General features: G+C 42.1%; 1 protein-coding gene across 1 annotated transcript in view; it reads right to left on the reverse strand.

Annotated features, from left to right (window-relative positions):
* The window catches only part of rbpjb (recombination signal binding protein for immunoglobulin kappa J region b), a 56,300-nt gene continuing 36,587 nt past the window's right edge, over window positions 1–19,713 (reverse strand). Inside the window, exons 3-11 of the mRNA XM_047385641.1 lie at window positions 16,766–16,861; window positions 13,929–14,094; window positions 11,853–12,027; window positions 10,540–10,677; window positions 10,273–10,385; window positions 9,046–9,186; window positions 8,789–8,944; window positions 8,588–8,691; window positions 1–5,284 (exon numbers count right to left, since the gene is read on the reverse strand). Coding sequence (XP_047241597.1) covers window positions 4,960–5,284; window positions 8,588–8,691; window positions 8,789–8,944; window positions 9,046–9,186; window positions 10,273–10,385; window positions 10,540–10,677; window positions 11,853–12,027; window positions 13,929–14,094; window positions 16,766–16,861 — 1,414 coding nt within the window. The 3' untranslated portion in view covers window positions 1–4,959. The remainder of the gene's footprint in view (window positions 5,285–8,587; window positions 8,692–8,788; window positions 8,945–9,045; window positions 9,187–10,272; window positions 10,386–10,539; window positions 10,678–11,852; window positions 12,028–13,928; window positions 14,095–16,765; window positions 16,862–19,713) is intronic.

The following is a 19,713-nucleotide window of genomic DNA, read 5'->3' on the forward strand; positions in this document are numbered from 1 at the left end:
TCACTTTTTAAAATCTCATTTTATTCCAATATTGCAAGTTTTTTCTTGTTTTTTTTTTTTCTTCTTTTAATGACATACAATTTTGAGCATGATCTGGAGCTGCAATATGTACAAAAACAAACTAACATATGTTATTAAAAAAACAAAAAAAAAACAAACGTCCCCTTTGTTTTGACGTTATTGCTAAATGTTACAAACGGCACAGGTTTCTACCATCAGCAACCCTTTGAGCACTGAGGATACTACCACATGACACCTCTGCTTACCATTTTACTAGAATAATACACAGATAAGATTGAGAATAGCTGGAGATGAAGAAGAGGAAGGAGATGAAGGTGATACAGATGTAGCGAGGCTAAGCATCAACAAAAGAAAGGTGAGAAATCTTCAAAATGCACAATGAAAACAAATATTTAAAAAAAGATAAAACCATGTGGATGAAATGTGTGAGAAGAAATAGAAAGTTTAGCGCTCTGTAGTGCAAACAGCCAAATAGTCTAAAAGGAAAAGTAAGGCTGAGTGCGACAGAGAAAGGGCTCCACACTCCTTTTTATTCGTTTAAAGCTGCCTCTCACTCTGCCCTGTTTTTGTTTAGCAGTGCATGAAAACTACATTATAAAAAAGACATTTGGCATATTAAGAAGATACATACATTGTTCAGAGCTCATAAAAACACACCCACACAAAGAACAGCTGCTTTTTCTTTTCGTTTTGTGTTTTTGGAAATGTAAAAAAAAATAAAAATAAAATAAAAACACGACGAAGACGCACGGAGAAACAAAAACCATGAAAGCTAAAGCTAGAGAGAGACTGTTTTCCCTCTTATGAAGGTAAATATCACCACAACGTGCACATCCAGAAGGCATGTAACATCTTATTCTTTTCAACAGTATATTTCCCCCCTTTTTTTTTGCATCTGCACATTCTGACAAATAAAAAAAAAAATTAATCTGTAAACCAGCTCCGATTGTCGAAGGCGGTGTCTGAAGAGCACACGCCGCCATTTTTATTCTTTAAACGAATCTGAAAGCTGCTCAGGACGAAATGGCGCAGTTTGCTTAGAGGAGGCAAGACGTACACAAACATTTAGTTTGAGGAGACGGAGGAAGATCGAAAACAAAAAAACTAAATCTACATTTAAGATTTGGTGACCTCCTTCCTGCAGAGTAAAGGGAAGCGCCGCCGCTGCTCGGTTTGGATGCTACACAGCTCCTGCAGCACCTTTTTATTTTATTTTAAAGTCCTCCATCACTTTAAGGGAAACTTTAGAGGCAGCACGGGCAATAATGCACTTTTATTTTTCCTCGAAAATTTGACGCAAGACAAGGGGAGACTTTGTACCAATAATTTAAAAAATATCAATATTACAATATAAAACATTTTACATCAACAACAAACATGATGGACAAGAACGGGGCATAACTTAAATCTTCGTTTATTTTCTGTTTTGTATTTTTTACATTAAAACGGGAGGGGGTCGGGGGTCAACGAATCCTTTTCTGTTCCTGTTTCAAGGTGTAACAAAATTGTGAAATACTTCCTGGAGCAGACGTTCAAGTTACAGTGTCGTTCTTGTTTTGTATTGCCTTTGAATGTCTCCCCACAGCTAGACGTTTTGGATCTGGGTGGAAGACAGAAGCTCAATGTCTTTTTTTTTTTTTTTGTGTAGTTTTTTTCTGAAATGGAGCAAGTCCGACTCAGTATTCGGTTACAGCGGCGATATGCGACACACTCGCACGTTTTAAGGAATTTGCTGGCTGGTGAACTAGTGCTCAGGCGAACGAGAACATAAAAACACGACAATGAAATGACCTGTACAATATTGCTGTCATGTTCGGAAATGCACATTTTATTTTTAAATACACATTTAGAAAGGCCTTTTTATGCTCCCACAGGAGGCGGTTATCGCCGACGCGATGGACCGCAGGATAATTTAGACACAACAGAAGGCTGAGAGGAGCATACAGCACTCACGAAGTAGGCATGGGTCGAGTTCTGATAAAATGATTTTAAAATGTTTGAAATTCGCCTAAATTTCCTGTCGAACTGTTCCGACAGTCAAATCCTTCAGTAATATGCTAGAGAACGTGCCGGAGCATGGAGTAACACACCAACCCCCTCCCCCACCTGCTGCTGCACACTGACAGTCAGCTGGCTGAAAGGCTATTTTAGTTTTTCCTCACAACAAAGAGACGTTTAGCTACTTGGGAAAAATGTCTGCTTGCTGAAAAATGGGACATTCAAGAGGTGGAAAATAAAAGAGCGAATGAAATGCGGTTAGCGAGCTACGAGCGGCATGTCTGCAGACTTATCTATCTTGTTTTACTCCATGTAGACCAGAAAGGCCTGATGCTCTTTGAAGCATTGGGAAACGACTGTTAAATTTGACCCATTTATTTTCTGTATTTTTGCTCTATGCAAGAAACTCGAAATGAAAGAATGCTGCCCAGCTCAGGAAAAAGAAAGACCACTGCAAATATTATTTCTCAGATTTTACAACCTAAACCTAAGCTCAGAATTATTCATACCCCTGGTATGTTTAGGTAAGTAATCTTTTAACATTGCCAACATGTTTCTTCTGAGTGGAATTAATACTAACATTTTGGAGCGGCCCAGCCTGAGTTTAGCCTTGAATCTGATAGAGAATCTGTGGATGGAGCTAAAGATTAGGGTGATGGCAAGGAGGCTGTCCAACCTCAAAGACTTGGAGCTTAATCACCAAAAAAATAAAGATGAAAATACCAGTGAAAACATTCAAAAGCTGCTCAGCAACTATAAGAAGGGCTTGATCGTTGTAATGGCAGCATTAGAACGGGTATAAATAATTTAAATGTTAAAATGTAAATATAGACTGAATTTGGGCTTACCTATAAAGGTAATGTGTAAAATTAACATTTCTGTTTCATTCTCTCATCTACAGACCAAATTTCTGTCAAATTTTAAATAAAAATATTGTCAGTTTGAGCGTTTACATACATCAAATGGTGAAAATAACATAAAAATGTAGCATTTTCAGACTAGGGAAAGAAAAAAAGTTAAGAATTTCATGTTCATTTTCAAACAAAACAATATTGGAATTAGTATCAGTATTTGGTGGGATAAAACCCCTAATTTTTAGGCATCTGACATGTGCTCTTCATCAGTTTTCACACCAATGTTGTGTACCTTATAAAGTAGAACTGAACAGAAACTATGCAGAGCTGCAGAAATGAGAAAAAGATTTGCAGTGGTTCTCCAGAGCTACAGACATCGACATAACGGTACCAATTAATAAGACTCGTTATTTTAGCAGCAGTTTTCAGTTTTAAATGGGAGCAACAGAATCATGTCGGACATTTTTGCCGTGATATTTTTCCTCGAGACGATCATACCCGCCCATGCCTACTTCGGGAGACACTGTATCAACTGTGGCAGCAGAACAACAACATTAAAACAAAGACACAGGAGCATGGCTTTCTGTATTTGCACACTGAAAACAAAGGCTTCAGAAGAAGAAGAAGAAGAAGAAGAAGAAGAAGAAGGCTGCTTTTGCAGGGAGGGTGAAGCCGCAGCGATGAGCTCCAAGACAGCAGAGCTCCTGTGAGAAGAAGCGAGGCATTAGTTTGTGCTATGCACAGGTTCTTCCAAGGTGAGTAAACAGCAGATAAGAAAAAGGTGACTTTTTTTTTTTCCTTCTTCATCTTTTTGCAGTAAGGCCACATCAAATTGAAAAAGTGTCCATCGTTTTGAGTTTCTCTTTTCTTCTTCTTTTTGCAAAACTACCAGATATAAGTAGAGCACGCGCTGGAAGACACCTCGCCGGGTGCCGGTACACGAGCAGTGAGCAACAGATATTAGATATGTGACTGGTCTGACTGTGTGTACAGTAAGAATATACAGTACTAAGGCTTACTAACGCTTATTACATAAGTTTGACTTGTTTTGTAACCAAAGAAGTTTTTTTGTTCCCCCCCTCCCACATTTTCTGCAGATGTGGCTATGGCTCCATGTGAGATGTACTGATGCGTTTACGTTCCAGGAGACGCGGAGTATTGCAGGCAAGGCAAAGGCGTTGCTTAAAGCTTTTTCTTTTTAAAGACTTCATAAAAACCAAAAGGATAAAAAATATAGGCCCCTCTGAGGTCGTCCCCCGATAAAAACAAAAACGTAATAAAAACAACCTTCGCTTATGTGAATAAACAAACCCAGACTTCAGATTTCTTTTTTTTCCCCAGTAGATGAAAAATAAAAAAAAAATAAAAATCAATCCAAAGACTGAGAAGCAGGCGTTTGTTGTAAGGTCACATTAACATACAGGTTTGGAGTTTGGACCTCAGACAGGGAGGGAAAACAAAGTCCAAAGCTCAGAGCAAGAATAGAAACTATTTGGTAACAAAAGTGTACTATATGTTTAATACAAAAAAAGGTATGGAGAAAAATGTACCTTTACTAAAGCTTATACAAGATCCTTGGTCCATAAAAACTATGTTATCGTCACGTTTTATGTGTGTCCCTCTGCATCCTGCAACAACAATACATCCAGCTGAGCTTACAGGAGTTAATCAGTGTGAATCCCGGCAGGAACAGGAGGGGTTATTAGAGAAAAAGTGACGGGGAAGCAGGTTGACAATAGATTTATCCGTTCAGGTTGTTGTTGTTGTTGTGTACAGAGTGGATGTATTGTTGTTGTTGTTTCTCACAGCTGAAGGAAGGTGCTGGTGCTCTGAGCCTGCAGGAACTTCACTTATTCCAAACACCAGGATTAAATAGGCAGGTCCCTTAAGTAACCACAGGAGATGCAGCTCTTCTGCTTATTCCCATTGGCTGACACCTCTGTGATGTCACTCCTTCAGTTTGCTCCTTTTTTGTTTGTATCCCAGATTAACACGCAGCACTCTACAATGAGTCAGTTTGGGTTTATTTCCTATAGTTTTTATATACCCAAAGGTATGTTTGCTCTCAAGGCGTACTGTGTGTGCGTTAGGACACGACGGCTGCGGCGGTGGAGGACGAGGACGTGACCCCGGCGCCGGGGGTGCTGTTGGGGCCGTAGACGCTGGAGGCGGCCTCCTGGCCGCTGTTGCTGTGCAGGCTGGAGCTCCCGGCCCGCAGGATGGCGCCGGCGGCGCTGCAGTGCGGCCTCGGGCCAGGCTCGGGCGTGTAGGTGAAGGTCAGCGTTGTGGAGTAGATGATGCCGTCGTTCCTCACCAGGGTGACGGGAACCTGGACGGGCTGCCGCACCCAGCGCCAGCCCTCGCGGAAGGCGGAGATGTCTGGCACTACGCACAGCATGCTCTCTGCACACCTGCAGCAATCACATGCAGACAGGACAGGAAACATATGACTTAATGAACAGAAGAACAATCTGGCAATCTTACCACAGTGTACATCCATTTGTCTGGAAAAGATTACAACTCCATTTGTAAAAGGTACAGTGAACCACAGTGAGAACCATTACTCACAAATGGAGGAAACAGAGAACAGTGGGGAATGTTCCCAGGATTGGCCAGCCTACCAAAATCACTCCAAGAGCGCATCAACAACTCATCCAGGAGGTCACAAGAGAACCAGGAACATCGAAAGCCCCTCACTGCCTCGGTTTATGTCAGTGTTCATGATTCAACAATAACAGAGAGACTGGGATCAATGGGAGAGTGCCGAGGTGAAAATCACTGCTGACCAAACAAAACAGAGACCATTCTCACAATTTCTGATAACATCTTTATGATCTCCAGGACATTTGAGGAAGATATTCTGTGGACTGACAGAGGAACAAAATCAACTATATGGAGGTGCAAAACCAGCAGCCTTTTAGAAAAAAATCCAGCCACCATTCCAACAGTCAAACATGGTAGTGGTAGTATGGTGGTCTGGGGCTGCTTTGCTACATTCAGATGGAGATAACTTGTCCCAAGTGATGGAAACATGGATTCCATCTGTGACTGTGGCTTCTTTCTCAAGAAGCGTACTGATCGGTGCATCGGTGTATGAAAGTGTGTGTGTTTGTGTTCGTGAGTGAGTGAGATTAGGTGAATGTGGCTTTAGTGTAAAGAGGAGCTTTGGAGAGGTCGGTATGACTGGAAAACATTAAATGAATACTTTGTACATTAATCCTAAACAGCAAGACCATGTCTGATTGGCTCAAAAGAAATTATTAAAGATTTTGGAATAGCCTAGTCAAAGTCTGGACTTAAACTGGACTGACCTGCTGTGGCCTGAGTTTAAACAGGAAAACAAATAAATGGCAAGCAATGCCGTCTAATATCTGAGGACTCAGCTGTTATTTTTGTAGAGGCACCACTTTGTGTAGCAGTAAAGCAGGCAGCCCATAAAACACTCGACTTCTGGACCTTTGCTGCGTCTGTTTCCGCCTCGACTTCCTCTTTCGTGTCTGAACGGCGCTATGATACAGTTTTGCTGGCAAAGATCAGGAGCCTCATGTACCGAAACCTTGCGGCACAATGTTTTACACACAGCTCGGTATGTACAAAAATGAACTTTGCTTAAAAGACAATAATAACTACAGAGAACTAAAACTCACATAAATCCACTGAAATATGACTCCATTAAGTTTATTTATTTCATGGAGCATCAAACCTGATTTTTTTTTTTTTTTTACGAGTTTGAGCTTTTATGAATTCAACCAGAGCGACAAACTAAATAAAATTTGCAAAGAACCTCCGTCGGATGTAAACTGTAGATGGAAATGCTCATCGGTCTGTGCGTCGGAGCATGAAATGCATGTGAATCATCTAAGGGGAACTTTCATTCTCACTAAAAAAGAAAACTGTTTTGGATCAGCAGATTAATTCCTAATAAGTCAGGTGTGATGATTCCTGCGGCGGACAAGCTGGAGACAATCACACGTCCATAAAGAGCTGCGTAAAGTTGCGCGTAGCTGTGGAACGATGGCAGCTTTGGCCCGGCTGGAGGATGGAAGAAGTTGGAGAGAGCGTTTTATTCAGAGATTGTACTGACCTGCTGGTACATGATGATGCATGGCTTATCAGCCACTTTACATTGCAGAGGACAATTATTTTGCAGTTCTGCTTGGAGCTGGCCTCGGTGTTATAGAGGGAAACCAGGAGGAACCGTGGGTCGCCGGTACCACTTCTCACTACGCTGCGGTCCTTTCAACCAGTGTTTTCAGAAGGAGCTGACTGACAGGTCATGTATTTAACAGTCATCCCTGAGCCGGGCCATGCCAGCCATATGGGTCGGCCTCATCTGCGTGTTGCTCAGATATATATTAAATTCCCCTAAACTGTGTCTAAAATGGTAAACATTATATTGCAATTTGCAGCAATTTGCCAGTTTCTAAATGTAATCAGAGCCATGGACTGCTATAAGGGCACCGCCTGTAAATTTATTTGCTTTTGTGAATAGAAAGCAACTTCATTTAAATATATGTGCAACCTATTTGTGATTTCCCATAAACACAACGACACGTTGGCCTCCTCAACTGATGATTCCTTTACACTATAACAATAATTTGAATTATTCCAACTCTAATAGTTGTGTTAGAAATGAACAAGCAGGATTCGTGTGCGATGGCGGCTTCTAAGGTGATGTTTTCTATCCATCTGTTTTTTTATGTGACGTCCTGAAAGGTTTTAAAGATTTAAAGTACTTTATATCGTCTGTGTGGTAATAGTCTTTGTAAGAGAAATATGGGAGGAATACTCACGGCAAATATGATTGAGCTCAAAGCAGAAGCCAGACAGCGCCGTTTGGATTTGACACATAAATTGCTAAATAGGTTTTATTCTGGATCGTAATTCAGCTCCTCCTGGTGTTAATGCCATTTAACCTTTAACCTGCCACTCAATTTTTAAAATGTGTTACTTATACCGGGGGAAATAATGCCTCCAATCTTGCCTCCATCTGAGACACTGAGATCTGTATTTCATATTCAGTGAATTTCCGCTTTCTTGCCTTACCGACCGCCCCCGTTGCCATGGTTATTTGGACAAAGTGGTACAGGTGCCTTCCGGCTATTTACACTACCTAGCATATGTATTTCTGACCGGGGACCGGGCGGTTCCAGCGCCACGTGTTGCTGTGAAGAAATCACCGCAAATTGGGATGTAAGGAGGCAACGTGTCGGTGACATGTCTACTCACGGTTTCGTACATCTGCATTTTTTGTGCGCAGAAGGTTTCAGAATTTCTCCCTACCGACAACTTTTAGTATGAAAGCTGCGCACTCTTTAGGACAAGAGGCCCCAGGTGTTTAGTTCGACCAATAAGTTGTCTTAAAGCTACATTTGCCTTTCATGAGTAATTAAATCCCACCTTTAGTAAAAATACAGAGGCACGGTAAAAACGTAAGGAGACTCAGTTGCCTAATTATTGTATTCTTTAACTTTGAGTTCAGTGACCACATAGACCACAATAATGTCTGTGAGGAGGACAAAACCCCAAGTGGACTTCAAAGAGAATTATCAATAGTTATTATTATTAAGATCATTGGAGGTAAGAATATTTTTGCCATGGTGGCGGTTTTTGTTTTAAACATCAGCCTGATATTTGTGAGAAAGGGCATTTTCCCCATAAACAAAATTCAGAGAAACACGACATATGCCAAGTATAACAGATAAAACACTGACCGGTACATCGTTTCAGCCTCCACATCTCCGAACCAAACCCGCAGATTTGGTGTAAAGTTCTGTCCCGTCAGCTCCAGCATGGCAACGTCCCCCCCACCGTTCAGCTGCAGGAGCAGACAAGACCAGACGGGTTTAAACACCAATCTTCACTGTGACAGGATCTACGCTGAGAAAACTCATACTGCTCTGCTCTTAGGGTACCTGCAAGCTCTCTACCACAGGCACAGGGGTGACGGGTGAATGGACAGGGCCCATGCCCTCATAGAAAGTGTACTCGGCCTTGTCCGTGCTGATGATTGTCCAGGAGGCGCCGTCGTTGATCATCTCCTTGTTTGGTTCCTTTGGGCATGGAGTGGCCTGGCAGGAAGGTGGAGAAAGGTCAAATGTGAATTACAGAGGTCTAATGAGCGTCCTAAAGCGAGCCTGACATGCCATGCAGAGGTAATAGTGGCACAGACTTGAAACTGGATGATCCTTTCTTGGGAAAGGCACAGGTACATGCGCTCCGTGTCCTTCAGGTAGAAGGCACACTTGTGCAGCTGGGAAACTGGGTCGTCGGCGTCCAGCAGCGCCGTCTGCTTGTCGACTTTTCGGATGATCTGACAGGAAATAAACAGAAACAAGCGGATGAACCGACCGAAGGATGGAGGTTGGGACAAAGTAGAAGGACAGACTGAAAGTTGAAAGATCAAGACAGAAGAAAAAGAAAAGCAATCTAAAAAACAAGTAAATACATAATATTTGTTGCTTTGCAAAGGTATCAACACTTCCTGTCAAATTGCAACGACAAAGTCTGTGAAAAACCAACATAAAGTGTTTGGTGTTTTTTTGCTCCGTCAATCAAACAACCCTTTTTTCTAACAAACATCTGAGACCTTCACAGAACCGTTGGAGCCATATTGAGATTCAATTAAATGCATGTTTACCAATAGGTGACTTCTAATTTGGTTGCAGTTGATTTTATTTCGGAGTATCGGGGTAAAAAGGGGCTGAATACAAATGCAAGCCACACTTCTCAAGTTTTTATTTGTAAAACACATTTATAAACTATGTAAAATGTGAAGTTTGTGGCTGCGACAAGAATAAAACAGGAGTACTTTGTGGGTCAGAAGACAAACAAAAATAGATGGAAGAAAAGAGAAAATGTCAGTGGCTGCTTAGAAAAACATGAGTCACAGTATGAGTAAAGGACAACAAGGCTTAGTTTGTTCTGGAAATGGTTATTTGAACAAAATAAAAGTCAGTACAGTCTAATCTTCAACTTTTTTCAGAGAGGGGGGGGGGGGGGGGGTAATCTCTTTTTATGCCAGAAGACAAGAAGATTGACATCTCTGTGCAGCCTGCTAATTAAAGAACAATAAGAAGACCTAGTTTCCTCAGCAGAAAACAAAACTGAGTGAAAGTTGTTTATGTGTTTAAAACAAAACATAAGCGCTGATTTTGTGGGTACTGGCAGTCCGATTTTGACATGTTTGGACAGAACCAGGATAGCAGTGTCTCTCAGCTTGTGTTTGTGTTAGTGGAGGAACAGCATCACATTAAATATTCCTTCAGCTCAACAACCCAGAGACGTGGTCTGACGTTTGCCTGTTCGTGCCGTTTCACAGCTGGACTCATTTTTATCAACAGGCTGATGTTTCTCCGGACCTCAACCGCTGAGATCATTATTTATTTATGTATTTTACCAGTCTGGGCAGCGCCATGCCGGTGACCGAGCACACCAGCTTGACCGTCTGGCCGTAGTGGATGTAACCGTCTCTCACAGTGAACTCCTCTCCTTCCGACTCCTCATCATCCACTGGGAATGCAAAGAAACAAGCATTCAGAGCTGCAACCTGCCACCCACGACCGCCCTCCACCCTTTATGTTTCACACACATTCAGTCGCTTCAGTTCATCTCCGCCATGAACTCCATTTTCACACATTTTCATGTTTGGATGAGGGCGACTCACACAGGTGGATGTAGAAAGCGCCCCACTGCTGGGAACTGGCGTGGAAGTTGCCCCCCTCCACGTGTAGGTAGCGTGTGCTGACCGTTTGGGAGCGGAGTCGGTTGAACAGCGCCACCTTGGTCCCTGATGCGATGCACACTGTGGAGCAGAGGCAAGAACACACAGGCTGACAATAGCAGAATATGACATGCTGCACACAGGCTGATAAGAGGTGTGATAACAGAAGTGCAGGCAGAAAGCCAGGCGCCGCTGCTTCTTACATAACGGTTAAAGAGACGATGAAGATTTACGGATGCTGCCCCCTGGTGGCTGAACTAACGGACATACAATTTTTCCAATTATTTCACATGAGGCTTAATTTAAAATTGCTACATTTTCAGTATTTTCAGTCCCTTGTACATGTGGGATTTTCCGGTTTTGAAATTTACCCAGGATAAAATTGTCCAACATTCTGGACATTTGAGTGGAAAACATTTCATCAGCAGCCATTAAGGGTTCAGTTAATGAAAATTGGATCAAGTTTTCAGAAAAGCAAAAGTAACAGAATTATAAAATGAATTAAAAATGAATTTGTTTTAATAGCAGAAAAGCTCTGAGACATTAAAGTGAATCCTAAAATATATACAGTTTTAATCAGGCTTCAAGAAAACAATGAAACTGCAAATTGTTTAGGATGTTAAAATACTGCCCTCTGCTGTTAAGTTTATGTACCTAATAACATACGAAGCAAACAAATCGGATCCAGAAGAAAGGTTTCATTGAGATGTTCGCTATTTGGCACAGAATGTAAAAATAAATAAACTCATTTTTTATTCATCTCTGAACCAAATTTAACCCAGTTTTGCCAGACAGATATTGAGGATTACACAGTTGGCTCCAAAACACTTAAAATTCACAGATAAAACTTACTTTGGGGAAAAGAGGATTTAATGAACCGAGTCACATGAAGCGACCGGTGCTGACAGAGTTTACACAGAAAAACCCAAGTACATACAGGAAGAATATAGGACTGCAAGCTAGTATTTTGAGTGATAAGCAGTGAAAACGCAGCATTTTCTATTAGTGTGGCCCTTCACAGAGATAGAAGCTAAAAGAAAAAGGTCAAATAAACTCTGGAAACCGAGAGAGCGGGGCTAATAAACGTCTGTAGAACAGATAGCAATGGAGATACATCAAAACAAAGACTAATGATTGACTCAGTTTTCAGCAACAGTTAGAAAATGTTTTACTAAAACAACAGACTTGTAAAGACTGGACGTGATTCTATTCAAAGCGTGAACCCACAGAGACAAGGACTCAGAGAAGAAACTCACAGTCTGCATTTTTCAGGGACTGCTTCTTTTTGGAGGGCTTGGAGATGACTTTGATCCTCTTGCTGAGGAAGACGCCGATGTCTGCGCTGTTGCCGTAGAACATCTTGACGGACAACATGAAGTGCTTTCTCTTGTCGGAGTCGGATATGTACAAGGTTTTGGCTGTGCAATAATTCTGCCGATGGAGGGAAAGAGACATTATAAACCATGAGAAGATGATTTTAATTAAAAATGCAAAGTGAACGGCTTCAGATTGATGCTTCCATGTAAATATTGGATGTTTACCTGAACTCATTGAAAACTTACAGGGGTTGGACAATAAAACTGAAACACCTGGTTTTATACCACAATAATTTATTAGTATGGTGTAGGGCCTCCTTTTGCAGCCAATACAGCATCAATTCGTCTTGGGAATGACATATACAAGTCCTGCACAGTGGTCAGAGGGATTTTAAGCCATTCTTCTTGCAGGATAGTGACCAGGTCTCTACGTGATACTGGTGGAGGAAAACGTTTCCTGACTCGCTCCTCCAAAACACCCCAAAGTGGCTCAATAATATTTAGATCTGGTGACTGTGCAGGCCATGGGAGATGTTCAACTTCACTTTCATGTTCATCAAACCAATCTTTCACCAGTCTTGCTGTGTGTATTGGTGCATTGTCATCCTGATACATGGCACCGCCTTCAGGATACAATGTTTGAACCATTGGATGCACATGGTCCTCAAGAATGGTTCGGTAGTCCTTGGCAGTGACGCGCCCATCTAGCACAAGTATTGGGCCAAGGGAATGCCATGATATGGCAGCCCAAACCATCACTGATCCACCCCCATGCTTCACTCTGGGCATGCAACAGTCTGGGTGGTACGCTTCTTTGGGGCTTCTCCACACCGTAACTCTTCTGGATGTGGGGAAAACAGTAAAGGTGGACTCATCAGAGAACAATACATGTTTCACATTGTCCACAGCCCAAGATTTGTGCTCCTTGCACCATTGAAACCGACGTTTGACATTGGCATGAGTGACCAAAGGTTTGGCTATAGCAGCCCAGCCGTGTATATTGACCCTGTGGAGCTCCTGACGGACAGTTCTGGTGGAAACAGGAGAGTTGAGGTGTACATTTAATTCTGCCATGATTTGGGCAGCCGTGGTTTTATGTTTTTTGGATACAATCTGGGTTAGCACCCGAACATCCCTTTCAGACAGCTTCCTCTTGCGTCCACAGTTGATCCTGTTGGATGTGGTTCGTCCTTCTTGGTGGTATGCTGACATTACCCTGGATACCGTGGCTCTTGATACATCACAAAGACTTGCTGTCTTGGTCACAGATGCGCCAGCAAGACGTGCACCAACAATTTGTCCTGTTTTGAACTCTGGTATGTCACCCATAATGTTGTGTGCATTTCAATATTTTGAGCAAAACTGTGCTCTTACCCTGCTAATTGAACCTTCACACTCTGCTCTTACTGGTGCAATGTTCAATCAATGAAGACTGGCTACCAGGCTGGTCCAATTTAGCCATGAAACCTCCCACACTAAAATGACAGGTGTTTCAGTCTCATTGTCCAACCCCTGTAGTTTCTAAATCCAATTTCTTAAATCAAAAGGGGGTCAACATGATAAATACATTTAGTTTAATTCCTTTAGCAAGTTGCACGTGATATAATAACAATTGAATAAAATAAATCACTAAGAGCCCTTAACTAGTATGATATTTCAACCTTTGAATGTAGCTTTATAATATTTTTAAGGAGAAGTTTTAATAAAGAAATTTAGAACGAGCGATTTGTTGAATCTGGTGCTGTAACCTTTAGGCTGATTTGTCGCACTAGTCTGACTCATTTCAGCAGCATGTTGGTGAACAAGGTGTCATATGTCCACTGATTCAGACACATCTGATGTAACTGGTCTCTCCAAAAACCCAGATCATCTCCAGGTATGTCCCCTCATCAGGAACAATATCCTTCATGCTGCCTGAAGGGATGCGAAACATCGGCTGTGTTGCTGCAGGGGAGGGATTGTGACTCCAATAGATCCTAATGAGCAAATATAATATGATGTTTGTGTAATTTGTACCTTTCCCTCTAGGTTGAGCTGTTGCATTTCTTGGTCGCTGTTACCGATGCCGATGAAGGCACAAGGCTGCGACTCGTGCTCGGAGCAGCCGTCTCTTTCCATCTGCTCCTTCTTTTTCTTCCAGCCGCTGCCCATCAGGTACACGCAGGGAGGAGGGCAGAAGAACCTGGAAACAATCAGCCGTTTAGCATTTATTATAAGCAACCTTCTTCAAGTATGTTTGGAGCTTTTAGGAATATGTATTTACAATTCAAATCTAAATATAAAAAGGATATTAGCTCAAATACTTGATTGAAAACATGCCTTTGGGAGGAAATAAACCACGTTTTGTGCATTCTGATTTCCACCAGTAGAGGGCAGTCAAGTATCACCTTTCTCAGTCAAAAAAAATGCAGTTTCAATATTTTATCTGCAACTTTATTTAGAAACTGTTGCACTTTGTCCAACAGATGTTAACACGATCAGTCCCGACAAAAACAAAAACAGCATTTCAAAATAACTTTTAGACATCCAGACTTTTCTGCTGTTCTTTAAAATAGCTGTTAGATACAAAAGTAAACCCTGCAAAGATAAGAAGACTAAAGCGTTACAAGATGCAAAATCAGCTCATTACTAGACGAACGCACTTTAAACGGGTTTGTGCGTGCCAGTAGGGAACTAGAGAGCAAGCTGTTTCGCAACTCCAGACTCTGTCTCTGTGGGTGTTTGTCTACTTTCACCTCCTATAAAAAGGGCAGACAGCGAGAGGCAGCGAGACACTGCATGTTTAAAGTTCTCTGCGCACCTTCACTCTGGGCTTTCTGGGGCTCACATGTGTAAAAACAGATAGGAGTGTGCAGAGGTCCAATGCAGTGGAGAAACAAGAGGTCCGCGGGTCATTGTTGCACCTAAATTCTGATAATCACCAAATAACAAACCGGCATCCTGCACATTCCTGCTGTCCGTTTAACTGGACAAAGACTCGTAAAAGTTATCTGAGGAATTCCTCTTTTCCAAATGCGCTCCAGCTCTTGGCGGGTGTCTCCGAGCTGGCGTCCAGCGTTTGATTTACAGAGAGATAAGTCTGATGAGATTGCAAGCAGTGTTGCAAGCGAGGCCAGAAACACAGGAGAGCTGAAGGGAGCAGCGAAACGAGCTCACAACATTTTTGGAGGTAGGAGGAGGTGGGAGGCTATTAAAAGTTGCAATGAGCGGTGGAAAGGTGACGAGCAGCGTTACAGGAAGGGTTTGGGTAGGAACAGAAGAGTTCACAAATGCAGAGCTGAAATAAGCAGGAGGTGTTGCATCAGCTACTGAAACTGCAGACATGCATTGCACAGAAATTTAAAATAAAAACTGTGGGGTCTGCGGAGCTTAAATCCCACCAATGAAATTGCTCTTGGTTTCTCTAAACATTCCCTCTGGAGGGGTTCATCTTCTGTTCTCCTTCCTTCTATCTGCCTTCAGCTGAATGTGTTTTTCATGCACTCCTTAAAGACTGATTTCCAAGACTGATCAGAACCTGCAGACAAAACGTTATTCTACGACATCTCTTTGTTTTGCACTGGCTGGTGCCCATCTCAGTCTGGGTACACCCTACAGGGCACCAGTCCATCACATCACTGGCCACCTGTGCATCACTACATAGACTGATATATTTTAAGCCTTTATTTCCTATAATTCTGATGATTAATGAAACCCGATAATTTCATGTCTCAGAAAATTTGATTATTACCAAAAAAAAAAAAATAAAATAAAAACTATTTCAAGTCAAGTTCTTTTCTATGCCTTAAATATTTGGTTGTTGGCCTTTTGCATGCATTACTGCATCAAAGCCAGATAAGGCTCCATCCAACCGGCCAGTATATTAGGGACATGTAGGCGGGGATTTCCTAACACTAGAAATATTGTATCCTTTGAAATGTTGCGTCAAATTACTCCTTTCTGGCTGCGATATTACACACACTGGTATTGAAACAATAATTACGGTTTTTTTGCAGGTCTAGATCAAAGTCAAAACCTTTACATTTAATGAACTTTATTAGGTGTTTGGTCTACAATGTGAGAGAAGGAAAAAGAAACCCTGAAATATTCGTGTCTTTTGGAAGAAGCCGCAGAACCCAGAGAGAACCCACACCAGCGCAAAACAGAGCATGCAAACTCCATGCAGCAAGTCCCCGGCTGGGTTTTGAACCCAGGACCTTTTTGGTGCAAGGCAATGGAGCCGACTATCCCACCATGCAGCGCTACCTGCAATTGGCCAACAGTTGTTATTTTTGTTTTTTTTCCCCCCAAGTAAGCTAAACCAAACTAGCCAGGCATCACAGCCCTGGTCTGCATAACGGGCAACAAGCTCTTATCACACATTAAGTTCAAGCATGTCTGTTCTCACATGTTCCACTTCGTGATCTCAACCAGGGCTGCACAATATCAGACAAATACCGCATTGAGATCAATCACAATTAAACTATATTCTATTTGTGAACCTGTTCCCATCAGGCCTGATATATCACTGGTTTGCAGTGTTGCATGCGTGGCCCTTGAAATGTAATGTCCTGCCAAATATTGCCTTCAAGCAGTCATTTGCAATGACGCTCATACTGCAATGTCAACACCAAGAATGCTCAGGGCAGGAAATAAAAAGCATGCTTAAGATCCTGAATACGGTGGATGAACTAATCCATCATACCTAGTCTGTTAAACCCTTTCGTGATTACCTGCTCTATTCAGAGAAGTTAGGATTATCAGGATTTTGTTCTGTGACGGTTGCTTTCCCAACAGAACCGTCACATAACAGTGTGCAGAAAATGTCAAGTCTGTAGTCAGAAGAGAGAGGAAGTGACTAGTGTCGACCTCACCTTTTCTCATTGCCGTAGGATTTCTGTGCAACTTTTGCGTGCAGGATCATGACGGTTTGGTCACCTCGCTCCTTTAGGTAGTTCCTCATCGCTTCTCTGCAACAGGATGCAAGACGAAAGAAAATTAAGATACTTTGTCATCGGAAAGGTATCAAAGTCACAGAAGGTCACCGCACAGTGTAGCTTGGAGGAGGAAAACTGTGAATGGACAAGTATCAAATATGTAATCGGACCGAGGCGAAGAAACGCATACAGTGAACTCTGAATGACCCAACGACAGGCTCGTGTGCTTGCCAAGGAGTTCTGTTCTCCCCCAGATGTGTCCATGTGGGGTTGGGGGTGGGCTGAACTTTTAATGCCTGGCTCAGGGGGACGGAGAGGAGCAAGAAGGGGGAATATGGCTGATTTTGTTTTTCCGCCACGCTCCCATTAGTCTTCTACCTCCTTTACACGCTACGCTCACCATCAGGACGCTTTGTGGGACTTCTAGTCTACAAACGGGCACAGATGATTTTAATATGAAGACACCACATTACGTCTCGACTCCATCGGCACACATGAACAGATGTCAGTGACACCTGACACGCCAGCGTCTTCACAGGGCTCTCTCCCCACACACACACACACACACACACACACACACACACACACACACACACACACACACATAGCATTTCAGTCTGCAATATTAGGCTCCGAGCTTGAGTTAGACAGAGCTTTTGTTATGAAAAGCTTGGGGCCTCCTCAGAGCGCCGCTGTGGGAGGGGGATGCAGCAGAGGAGGAAGTCCAAGAGGAATTGCGGTTTATCCATTTCATAATGGCCTGGAAAATGTTTTCTTACTTCACTCTAATGACATTTCTATTGAATATTTCCATCTGACAGTAAAGCTGCATTTAGCAATTTTAGAAACAGAAACAGGAAGAAAGGGAGAGGTGGCAGGACATAAAACAAGGGTGAAAGAAGGAAGGAAGGACAGATGGATAAGTGGCTGGATGGACAGGAAGATAGATGGATACAACGTTTAGACCATGGGGTCTGCAACCTTTCCAGTCTAATGAGCCATTTCTGCCCACAGTTCAGCTAAATAAAACTCCTTTGGAGCTGCAAACGTTGCATGACCTTAAAAAAAATAAAAATAAATCAACATATAGTGGATCAATATCTGCTTATTTTGACTTTTTATTTCTATTTTTAGGATTTAAAATCAAGAAAAACACAAAACATTTGGTAATCCCTTCATTTTCTGCTGGATTCAAAGACCACTGCTTACTTCAGCACGCTTCAACACAGACCGACCTGTTCTATATGAATGAAGTACATGAACAAAGACGTCACAATGAATATGATAAAGTTCAGACTTGAATCTGTGGTCGTATTTTCAGACGTCACAGCCTTGCATGCTGCTAGAAGGAGACGCTCGTGTCAGCTTGGGGTATGTTCAACAGCCTTGGCTTTTGGTAAACAATGTTCCACAAAACCATAGCAGACCACGGCATCCACCAAGACCCATCAAGACAGAAGTGCTTTGGCTCAAGGTGACGTTTGTACTCTTTATCTCCTGCAACAATAATCTCCTCAGGGCTCTACGGAATGACCTCAAAACATAAACATGCACGACATGCGGAGACTGTTGCATAAATGAGAGCAGCTTAAACTCAACAGTGGGTTCGTTCATATAACCCCCCATAAAAGCGTGGTTCCTAAAAGACGAGGCTGTCGACGGACAATACATAAAAACAGAATAAAATAAAGTGTGGATTTCCAGGATCATCAGACTGATGCACCACCTGCACGGAGCATCAAGTTCTGTCTCTTGGTGCGAAAGTCGGAAGGAGAAGTGAGACAGTGACCAGTGCACACAAACCAACTTCCTGTGGAAAAGTAGCATGCAGACACAAATGTAAAATATATATATATATATATATATATATATATATATATATTTATATATATTTATATATATATATATTTAGCATGCAAAGTTAAAAACATGCATCTAAACTTATATGGCAATTAAAGACAGGTTATAAAATAATCAGCAAGAAGAAAAGAGAATCTAGTCTTGCATAAACTGTCAAGAGTGGAGGACAAAAAAAAAAGTCCATCACAAAAAATCTGATGCAATAGCAGAACGATAGGAGGAGGAGGTCTGGTTTGTGTTGGGCTAAAAGGATATTTGCATGTTTAGCTGAAGAGAAGCAGCTCCATCAGATGCAAAACGAGAGCGAGGGAAGAGAAACGGAGAAAACGAGAACAGATAAAACTAATAAAAAAGGGAAATGAAGAAGAGGTTAGATGGCAAAAAAAAAAAAAAAAAAAATGTGTCAGACATCACAGTCAAAAGACGGAAGGCCCCGAGTGTGTGTGTGTGTGTGTGTCAAACAAAGGTAAGTTCAACAAGCCTTCAGATACAGGAGGAGTGGACAAGTCTGTACATCTGGTACAGCGTCTAAAGCAGAGCGGGACAGTCACTCCACCGCCACACACACACACACACACACGGAGAAAGTGCACATCCTACTACATTCATGCACTGTGAAATGGCTCAATTACAAAGATCACAACATAAGTCTGTCCCTCATTAGGCATCACAAAAGGTGTATTTACACACATCTGCAGTCAAGCTTGGGTTAAAACATGAACAGTTACTGTTAGCTAATCAGGCTGCATTCATACAGTCCATCCACCAGGAAAAACAGGGGAGGTGACAGACAACATACAGCATACCCAACTAGTTGTTTCAGAAGACTGCTGAGAGAAGCCGCCATACTTTAACCGAATAAACAACTGCAACATTTTGTCCACATGGCGAAATGTTTTATGATGGAAAGTGACGTCCTGCACCTGACCAGGGTACTGTGCTCCAGTACGGTGCAATTAGGGCTGCAGCTATGGCTTTGGGATTTTCCCCTCCGGGTACAAAATGGAAGTAGGAAGTGATAAAAT

This window comes from Girardinichthys multiradiatus, chromosome 14 (assembly GCF_021462225.1).
Source record: "Girardinichthys multiradiatus isolate DD_20200921_A chromosome 14, DD_fGirMul_XY1, whole genome shotgun sequence".
Classification (NCBI taxonomy): domain Eukaryota; kingdom Metazoa; phylum Chordata; class Actinopteri; order Cyprinodontiformes; family Goodeidae; genus Girardinichthys; species Girardinichthys multiradiatus.